At 45.3% G+C, this 10,106-nt stretch overlaps 2 protein-coding genes across 3 annotated transcripts in view; both read left to right on the top strand.

Annotated features, from left to right (window-relative positions):
- The window catches only part of LOC113611708 (putative neuroblastoma breakpoint family member 5), a 46,620-nt gene extending 43,861 nt beyond the window's left edge, over positions 1-2,759 (top strand). Inside the window, exons 2-4 of the mRNA XM_027091016.1 lie at positions 243-263; positions 2,055-2,163; positions 2,583-2,759. Of these exons, the coding sequence (XP_026946817.1) occupies positions 243-263; positions 2,055-2,163; positions 2,583-2,739 (287 nt within the window). The 3' untranslated portion in view covers positions 2,740-2,759. The remainder of the gene's footprint in view (positions 1-242; positions 264-2,054; positions 2,164-2,582) is intronic.
- A 1,181-nt stretch (positions 2,760-3,940) lies between these two features.
- On the top strand, positions 3,941-10,044 carry LOC113611787 (neuroblastoma breakpoint family member 10-like). Of its 2 annotated transcripts, XM_027091148.1 has the most exons (5): positions 3,941-4,198; positions 4,784-4,998; positions 6,006-6,057; positions 6,844-7,058; positions 9,877-10,044. In XM_027091148.1, exons 1-5 carry the CDS (start codon positions 3,960-3,962, stop codon positions 10,026-10,028), a joined length of 873 nt encoding a protein of 290 aa, XP_026946949.1. In that variant the 5' UTR covers positions 3,941-3,959; the 3' UTR covers positions 10,029-10,044. The 2 variants fall into 2 exon arrangements, 1 of the variants encoding a protein (XP_026946949.1); XR_003429594.1 differs by lacking the exon at positions 9,877-10,044 and having other exon boundaries at positions 4,784-6,057; positions 6,844-6,916.
- Positions 10,045-10,106: the final 62 nt, after the last annotated feature.

The following is a 10,106-nucleotide window of genomic DNA, read 5'->3' as shown; positions in this document are numbered from 1 at the left end:
CCTTTCGCCCTGCCCCACCAGGCCACATCTCTGACTCCTTCCAGACCTTCCAGCAGGGTCGAAGAACTTCATGACAGTGTAAAAGTTTGAGGTCTCTCACTTGTGGAAAAGCCTTAAGATCTGTTTAAAGAGAAGGTGGGGTGACTTCATGACAGCCCTACAGAAATTAAGACCTGTTGGCAAACTATTTCTCCTGTGAATTTTTTATACACAGAAGAATGAACAATGAGAACTCCGCTGAGATTTGTTTTGGAAGGAGATAGGTAAGTGGTATCAGGACATGTGTAGACAACTTAAGAGTGATCGCTGAGGGATTGGTTGCTATCAATGGTGACCTTCACAAGACCCCAGGCAGCCTTGTGTATTAGCATGGCCTAGGCAACTGGAAGGCAGGTGCCCCCAAGATTCCATGACCGCCCCCCCACCTACCAGTTCTGTTATTGCAACTCCAGACGGTAATGTCGCATGCTGGGTCCTCCTCTGTCACTCCTGAGTGTGAGCTATAGACGGTGCCTTTGGCTCTGAGCGCTGGCATAATGAACCTTGTTTTTGCGGTTGCAAACCCTCAAGTTTCTCCCAACAGTAAGTTAAGAATTCCAGTTTCTGTCATCCCTCAGTCCTGATTAAACTTATGTGATTTCACATGTTTTTAATCCATCATATGTTTGGGTTTCTTCTCCCCAGTCCCTGGCTCTACCTTTTCTGCCACATGTCACCATGGCAGTATCTCTTGGCCCTTTATCTGATCCGAGGGTAGAACTTACACTCACGCAAATCAACCATGAGCTTCAGTTGTAGCTGGCAGAGAAGAAGCAGGACTTCCAAGACCTCCCAGAGAAATTCCTTGTATCCCAAGCTACTGCCTACTCCCTGGCCAACCAGCTGCAGAAATACAGTTAAGTCCTAGGGGTCATGGTGACCAACGTGATGAATGATCATGGTCTTCCCTCTGAGAAACAAAAACTCTCCAGACTTGGTCTCCTATTCCCTTTGTCATTTTGAATTTCATTCTGACCACAATCCAGGAAAGGTAGAAGTGGCTCTTTTACCCTCAGTTCCCTGAGGATGGGAAGACTCAGGCACAAAGAGTCTCAGGCACACTTTTCCAGGTTTGCGGTGAGTTGTAGGGTGAGATTAGAGTTAAAATCCCAGATATTGATTCTTGGTTCAGGCACTGAACTGCCTGTTTCTCTCAGGAACAAGCTAAACTGTGTCAATTGGAATCTTTTCTGTTCTGTATCTGATCCTGCATCACTGTTGGCTAAACGACTGGGACTGATGAACTCCATCAGTTCAGGTTTCCCTGAGGTCCCATTGGCAAAGCCCTGTGCTAGTTACACTGGGGTGACATGGTGGTTACACACTGGGGGAAGCAGGGGATAGTACCTGCTTAAAGGGAGCTTAAGGATGAGTCTGCTCCTCCCTGAAACCATGGGCTACCTGTTTGAGTTGTAATGAATAATGAGGAAATTCGGACAAAGCTCTGACAATAGTCCCTGGCACAGTATAACACAGTAAGTTCAAGTTCTACTATGTCTAATAACACAAACTTTCATAGTATTTGGGCACATTTTTTCCCAGGTCCTTATGGTTTCATGTATTCTCTTTCACACAAGTGTATCCAGGTGAGATTTTTACCTTTGAGATACTTGTTCATTACTGAAATCCCAGCACAAGGGAACCATCAGTCCTATAGTCCTAGGGGTCTTCCCAACCACACAGGAATCACCAGGAATGCCCCTGCTCAGCGTTTCACCTAAGAGGCTGCAAGTATTGGTAAGTGGCCCAGGACTCAGTGTCAGTTTGCCAAACACCAGTTCATCTTGTCTAGTTACTTTCTGTGCCCAGGAGCTTCTGTTTCCTCAGCTCTAAAACAGGGAGTAACCAAATGCCATGCAGGTGGGAGGCTGAGGAATCAGATGTGGAAATCCCTGTGTAGAGCCTGGTACCGAGGTTACATCTGTCCTTGGGATGGACCCTGCCTCTTCCCTTGAAGGCAGTGACCACAGCAGCCTGTCCAGCTTTCCCCTGAGGCAGCGTCTCTCTTTCCTCAGAGTATGAAGCATTTAAGGACATCATTGAATCTGTGCTGGGGGAGAAGCTGCTGTTTGAGGCGCTGAGGCTAGCAGAGAAGCTGGCAGAGAAGCCCACGCAAGCTGAGAGGTGAGGTAAGGAGGGCAGAGATGTTCATGGCAGGCACATGGCACAATATTTATAAACCAGCAGAACACCAATTGGTGAATTACGGACTCCAATTGTTATTCAGAGCCTCATTTACTCTGCTTTTAAAAACACTATTGACTTAAAATCACATATCATGAAATTCACCAAATTCAAGTCAACAACTCAGTGGTATTTGGTACCCTCACAATGTTATGCAATCAATACCTCATTTACCTTTAAATCACAACCCCCTCCTGACTGACTACACCTTGTCATCCATTCTTGACCCTGTCATTCTCATGTTTTTTTCCAATTCACACCAGCTGTATCTGTCCGCACTCCTTGGGGATGTTCTCACAGAAATCCCTAATAGTGTGTCATCTTTGCATTTTAAAATTGTATCTTCTGTCCCACCTTAGGACATGTGATATCCTAACTCGAAGTCAGGCACGAGAGCTGACCCAGTTACAGCGGACATTACGGGAAGTGAAAGATGACTCTGTCCTACTCCAGCAGCACCTCAAGGACCTCCTCACCCACAACGACCTTGACAACCACCAGGGGCAGGGCTTCTAAGAGCGGCTGACTGAGGGACACAGGCTGGCAGAGCACCTTGCCCACAAGCTCAGCCCAGCTAAGGGGGCCACAGTACCTGATAACATTGAGCTGCTCCAAGGTCCCCTGCTCACAAGAGGCTCCACACCTGCACTAGGAATGTTTTTTATCAGCTTTCCTGTTTCATGTCCCGTTTAGGACTATGATAGGAGCAGGACTGGCTGAGTGGGAGAACAGAGGAGAAATGCACAGGGTGGAGGGCATAGTATTCCAACTGTCTGATTCCTCCCTGATGGACCATGGCCTTTGGCGCAGGAGGCAGCATCCGCCCAGTGTTAAACCACAGAAAGGACGATGTGACAGGAGGCCGCTTGTTAGAGTGAAAAGAGCTCTGGACTAAGCATGAAAGTTCCCAGGGTCCAGCCTGAGGGCGGCTGTCTTTAGTAACAGTAAGTGAGTGATTGATTTTTCCCTATCCCAGTATCTGTTTCCTCTTCTGTAAAATGGATCAACTAATCTGTTGATGGTAGCTGTAGTGATGAAATGGGGAAATATTTACGAATGCACTGCAGAAAAAAGAAAGCCCTTCACTGTGTGGTGCCAGATAAGGTACTTGATGTGGTCAGACTTGGTGTTGGGAAAGTTGTTTAGACTGGACCACTTTCCATAGAGAGACTTTCCCTTGATAACCAGCAGAAGCCACCTGGAAGAGCCCAGGATGTTCCCAGGTGGAGGGATGTGGGACATGGTTTTTCTCCTTAGAGAAAGGAGGGGATCTTGTGAGAGCTGTGAAGATTTACAGAGCCTGTGTCTTTGGCAGAATTTGTGGCAGGATGGATGATCCAGCTGTAGAAGCCAAGATGGAAGGTGGACAAGTATGCAGTGATATAAGGGAGAAAGGACACTTTAAATGTTTGTCCAATTCCAGGCAGAAGGTGTCACGATGATGATCCTCTGGTTTAGAGTCAGACTGCCTGATGGATCGGAAATCCATGCTAGGGCAATTGTTTAAAGACAATGCATTAGAACTTCCATACAGTACTAATTCATACCTAGGTATTTATGAGTCTATGACCATGTGAGTTGCTGTGTTGGTAGTGAGTGAAGTGGCAAGGAGCTGACTTCTTGGATATTTCTGAATTTGCAGAAATTCGTGAAGATGAGGAAGATGAACAAGCACAAGAGATACTCACATCTAGGTAACAGTGAACTAGCAGGAGCTGGTAATGGGTAGGTAAATTATGGACAGGGTCACAGAAAGCACAGTGAGGTCAAGAGAGTCACAGATGCCAGACGCAAGGAGAAGCAGAACTGCAGATTGTATTGATTTACTTCACTCAACCCACATGGAAATGGCCATGTTAACTTGGTCGTATGTTGTCTCCGTGCTACTTGTATGTACGACCCAAGGTGAATGCACCACCCTTAGGATTTCCTGCACACACAGAGAATATCTATTCTCTCCTAAAGGAACTCCAAGGTGAGATAAATATCTACTCCTACACAGTTGTTTTAGGTCCTTGGGAGGAAGGTACCTAGCAAAGGAATTAGTAGAGAAGTAACCAGAAAAATTAAGCATCAGGACAACTATCTAGAAAAAAAATTGGTTGTCATGTGACAGTAGTAAGAGAAAGAGGCCTCGGAGGCCTTTCTATTCCTAAAAAGAAGGCATAATATCTCTGGGAGTCTATAATGCCTTAATAGCCGTATTCACTTGACTACTTTATCTTAAATTGAACATGACTTAGGACCACGGGGGTAGCATCTGGTATGGAAGTTCTTTTGTGTTTCATGTTCCTGAAGGTACCATACTGGGATGGTTGAGTCTCACTCCTCATCAGACGTTGTGTGGCCAGTGCACGGAGCACCTGCTGGTCTCCCTCTCCTGCCCCATGGCAGCCACACTCCACCTCACGTACGGGAGGATAGTTCCTTCCCTCTTTAAGGGGACTGCCCTTTTGGTTTCTCTGACACTCCCGATGCCTCCCATCAAAACCAGGCAGGGCAGCTTGGGGTCGGATCCTCTTTGTTTAATTTCCTGTCATCCCTCTCCCACCTGGCACAGCGTGGAGCTGCAGGAGGTTGAAAAGAAGGAAGTGCCTCAGGAATCCCAGGATGAATGTGTTTTGACTCCTTCAATTCTCCAAGGAAGTTCTGACTGCAACCAGCCTTACAGTGATGGCAAATTTGCATTTGATGAATCAGAAGTGGACCCTGCTCCGGATGGAGCCTGTGGTTGCTCCCATGCTGAAGAGGATGAAATTCCAACTGATCTCCCAAGTAGCCTCCATATTTGTTCCCCACACCTGTGTAGACTGAGGAAGGTCATCTCTGAAGATAGTCCCTATAGATACATCTTGCTTAAATCAGGGAAAAGGATCTATTATGAAACACAGACATCAGGTGGCTCAGGGAGCCTTTATCCCTTTCTAGGCCCCAGTCATGCCTTTGTCACCCTGACACCAGTGTCAGGCATTTGGACTCAAATCAGGTGTGACAAACTCTCATCCACCTTGGGTGGAAATCTACAGGAGGTGTTTGTCAGACCTAGTTTGGATCAAATGTGTCTTGTCACCTGCAATGACCTAATTTTTGTTGTTTTGTACAATGTCCCTGGCCTTCCTATCCCTATCCAGACAAAACGGCAGACTTGCATATACATCAGGAGAGGTTGTTTCCCTGGTTTCACTGCTCTCAGTCCCAGTCTCCATCTTCTCTATGTTGGCTTCTAACTGTTAGCTAAGCAGTCATCTGAAAACCAGGACAGACACAGCTGTACCATTGCCTTGTTTGGATGTTTCCATGAAGCAAGGCTGGGCTCTGGCAGTCCCTCAGCTTTGAATGGGGATGGTTTCTGTGTCGCACCAAAGATTCTTTTTTGGTTTGAGGGTTTATACAATTCATCCATCACTCTAGTCTCAAGTATAAATTCCTCTAAACCATCAGCAACCACATAATCTGATGGGACTAACCAATATTGTAGAAACAATTCTAGAAAATAACTCAGCTCATTTTCTAGGATCACTGGGGAAAATATATCATTAACTATTTATACAGGCTCAGAACAAAGGATGTTGGGAGAGCACGCTACCAGATCAATAAGAGAATTTCCCTGATGGGTCTGGGGTCCAGTCTAATTCTAAGACTTAAGTGTCCTGGAATGTCTCTGCTAATGTATTATGTTCTTGCACTGAGAATATTCATGTCCTTGTGGTGTGTTCACTGAGTAGGTATGTGTGAGACGTGATTTGCTTATTGTGACCCACTGTCTCTGAATTTCTTGCTAGACAATCAAAATGATCATAAGCAAGTGGATGGACAAGAGCCAGTATCCCCCAGGTAATTCTGAAGATTTGTGGGCTGTGAATGTCAGTGGTGACAATAGGAGACCTCAAATCCAGGGAAAAACAGAATTACTAAATGTAACTCTTTCATCCATTCAGTCAACAGTCAAATATCCCTTTTCACAACGTTGTCTATTTTTATTGCGGTAGTTGTGTGGGTTTCAATTTATTAATCCTTCAAGTATAGTAACGTACAGTGAGTTGACCCTGGTGAAATAGCCAAACTTGGCAGTTCCTGTAATCAAGTGTTCTCTCCTGTGTGGTTAACAGCAGGTGAGATTCATATCGCCTTGTGCCTGTTTGGCATCAGCATGTTGGTAAATATTTGTTAGCAAGTGAAGAAACTAGAAGAAATTCATATTATAACAAAATATTGAGAAAATAGTTCCTGAAGGCAGAATATCTAGAGTCTATAATTCCTCAAAAGCTGTATTCACTTGGGCACTGCATATACAGATCAACACAATATAGCAAACAAGTTGGAACCACTATCTTAGTCTGTGTGTGCTGGGGCTCATGACTACAGCATGCAGGGAGAGTTCAGTCTCCTCCTTCAACAGCTGGTTGTGTGGCCAGAGCATCTGCTGCTCTCTCCCTCTCCCAACCCATGGAAGCCACACTCCACTTCACATACAGGAGGATAATTATTTCCTTCTTTAAGAGGACTTCCCCTTTGCTTTCTGTGTCCACTCCCTATGCCTCCCATCAACACCAGCTAGGACAGCATGCTGTCTGCTCCTCTTAGTTTAATCTTCTGTCTTCCCTTTGCCACCTGACACAGCGTGAACCTACAGGATGTTGGAAAGAAGGAAGTGCTCCAGGAATCCCAAGATGAATGTGTTTTGGCTCCTTCAACTCCCCAGGAAGGTTCTAACTGCTACCAGCCTTACAGTGATGAAAAATTTGCATTTGATGAGGAGAAAGTGGGGTCTGCTCTGGATGGAGCCTGTGGTTGCTCCCATGCTAAAGAGGATGAAATTTCAACTGGTCTCCCAGGTAATCTCCATTATCTTTGTTAGTATACTCAGAGAATTAATCTGCTTAGATAGACTGTATGCTTACATATTGAAGCCTGGTTTGAACCAGACTATACAATTGCATTTAAAATAAGACATTCTACAAGTTAGTGAACTTTTCTCAGTTCCTAGTCTTGTTTGTCCCTGTGGCAAATCACTGGAACGAAGGCAGTCCTGCCAGACTCACATGTACATTGTGGAACAGGAAGTAACTTTGAGGCCTCCTAATTTTGAATGAATGTCTTATATCACATGAAATTCTCTAATTTTCATTCCTGAGCAATGTCCCTGAGTTCCCTTACGTGTCTGAGTCTGATGGCAGTCTTGTTTCTGTCTTTGGAGATGTCACTACATTGATTCACTTCTGTTAACCCACAGTCTACCTCCTTTCATTTGTGTTATCTTGTCCAGAGTCTTCTGAAACCAAAATATAAGCCCCACTGTCACACTTGGTACATTTCTCTGAAGCAAGGCAGGGCCCTGGAACTTCCCAAGCTGATGAATGGCCATTGTTTCTTTGTAGCTTTGAAGATTCTTTTTTTTTTTTTGCTTTTATAAATTTATTTATTTATTTATTGGCTGTGTTGTACCTTTGTTGCTGCGTGCGGGTTTTCTCTAGTCACGGTGAGCAGGGGCTACTCTTCGTTGTGGTGCGCAGGCTTCTCACTGCGGTGGCTTCTCTTGTTGCAGAGCATGGGCTCTAGGTGCACGGGCTTCAGTAGTTCTGGCATGAGGGCTCAGTAGTTGTGGCTTGCGGGCTCTAGAGTGCAGGCTCAGTAGTTGTGGCGCACGGGCTTAGCTGCTCCGTGGCATGTGGGATCTTCCCGGACCAGGGCTCGAACCCGTGTCCCCTGCATTGGCAGGCAGATTCTTAACCACTGTGCCACCAGGGAAGTCCCTGAAGATTCTTTTGACTTGATGGTGTGTAGATTCCACTGCCATCTAATCTCAATGTATAATTCATCTAACCCATTAACAAACAGCATTTCAGATAGAAAAGCCTGACTATTACAGCAACGCTCTAGGATGGCAGCTGGGTATTTCCCCAGGATCTGTGGGGAAAAGGATTTGTTTAGCCATTTGCACAGACTCGGGACATAGGATACTCTGAGGATGACCTGTCATATCAAGGAAATTTGTCCAGTGGCTCAAGAAGGAAACCCACTGCCTTCTTATGAGGCTCTCTTTGGGGCCTCCTGGGCTATTTCTCTCACAATAGCCTGTTATCACACTGTGAAGACTGGCACAGGATTGGGCATTTGTGAAGGGGTTTTGCCTGATGTAACTGTCCTGTTAATTTATTTGTAGAAAACCAAACTGATCACAATGACCTTCAAGGACCAGTAGCTATTGCCACAAGGTAATTTTGAATATTTGTGGGCCGTTAATACAGTGATGACATCTGCAGGTCTCTGGTCCAGGGAAAAGCAGAAAGTGCTGAATATATTGTATCATCAATTTTCCCAACCACGAATTATCATTTTTTGTAATGTTTTCTGCTTTCATTGTGGTACTTATATTGTTTCCCATTTCTTATTAACTTTTCAAGTTTATAACCCAAGCCAGTTGACCCAGGTAAACTAAGTCAGAGTAATTTTTTGGCACTCACTCGTTATCTCCAGTGCGGTTTATGGAGTGAGATGCATATCTGTTTTCTGCCTGTTTGGCGTTAGCATGTTGGCATGTATGTCATAGCAAGAAATGTAAATAGACCATAATATTATTATACCATGCCACAGTATTTAGAGAGGCCTCGATGGCATGAGATTTCTGGGATACCAGAATGTCCCAAAAGCTGTATGCACTTGCCCGTTCCATGTGACACTCAATGCAACGTAAATGAAAGGGTGAAAGCCACTGGTACGTGACTCTATATGTTGTGAGTCATGACTGTACCATCCAGAGATAATTCAGTCTCTTTCTTCATCAGCTTGTTATTTGGCCAGAGCACTGAGCACCTAGTGTCCTTTCTATCTCCTGCCCCTGTGAAAAAACACACTCTGTCCCACACACAAAAGGGAGTTTTTCCCTCTTTAAAGGATCAGGCCCTTGGCTTGCTTCACCACTCCCTTAAACACGCCATCAGAACCAGGTAGGACTCTACGATTGCTGATCCCTCTTGGGTTAATCTTCAGTCCTGCCTCCCCACCAGGCTCAGCAGGGAGCTGCCACAGATGGTAGAGAATGGTGTCCCACGGGACTCACTGGATGAATACTGTTTGATTTACTCAATTCTTCCTGGTCTGTCAGACTCCTCCTGGCCTTATACAAGTGCTGCCTTCTTCTCATTTGAGGAAGTGGATGTCTCTTATGCTTGGGATGTAACCACTGAGTATTCTTTATCAATGTGATAAAACTCCAGCTGGACTCCCAGGTAGACTCTGTATTCTTTGTATCCCACGCCTCAGGCAGTGCTGAGATGTATCATCCCTGTGTACAAGCTCTGTAGACATAGTGATTTGAATCAGGCTCTATGACAGAGTTTTAAGCACAGACATCAGGTGGGTCAGGGAGCTGTGCTCTGTTCTTCATCCAGGCCAAGCCTATGGGTCAGGCGCCAAGTTAGATAATGGATCCAAGGCAGGTGTGACAAACTCACTTACTTGCAGGTGTGCAAGTGCACAGGGATGACTGTCTTTTTTCCTGATTCCCATGAAATGTCTCTTCTTACATACAAGCCTCCCATTTTCATACCCAAAAAATGTCCCTTGAATTTCTGTGCCTTTCCAGAGACGTTGACAGCCTTAATTCCATCTTTGGATTTGTTGTTTCACTGGTGTCACTTCTGTCATCCCCAGTGTCTGTCTCCTCTAAGTTGGCTGTCTTAGTGAAGCAATCATCTGAACACCAGGACACAAAGACCTCTACCATCACCTTGTTTGTATGTTTCCATGAACCAAGGCAGAGCCCTGGCATTTCCCTACCCCATGAATGGCCAAAGATTCAGTGACAAACATTCTTTTTTTTTTTTGCGGTATGCGGGCATCTCACTGTTGTGGCCTCTCCCGTTGTGGAGCACAGGCTCCGG

The sequence above is a fragment of the Aethalodelphis obliquidens genome, unplaced genomic scaffold (assembly GCF_003676395.1).
Source record: "Aethalodelphis obliquidens isolate GAN/ISIS:26980383/991018 unplaced genomic scaffold, ASM367639v1 scaffold70, whole genome shotgun sequence".
NCBI classification, from domain to species: Eukaryota; Metazoa; Chordata; class Mammalia; order Artiodactyla; family Delphinidae; genus Aethalodelphis; species Aethalodelphis obliquidens.
Note: the sequence above shows the minus strand (reverse complement) of the source record. Positions and strands in the feature narration are given on the sequence as shown.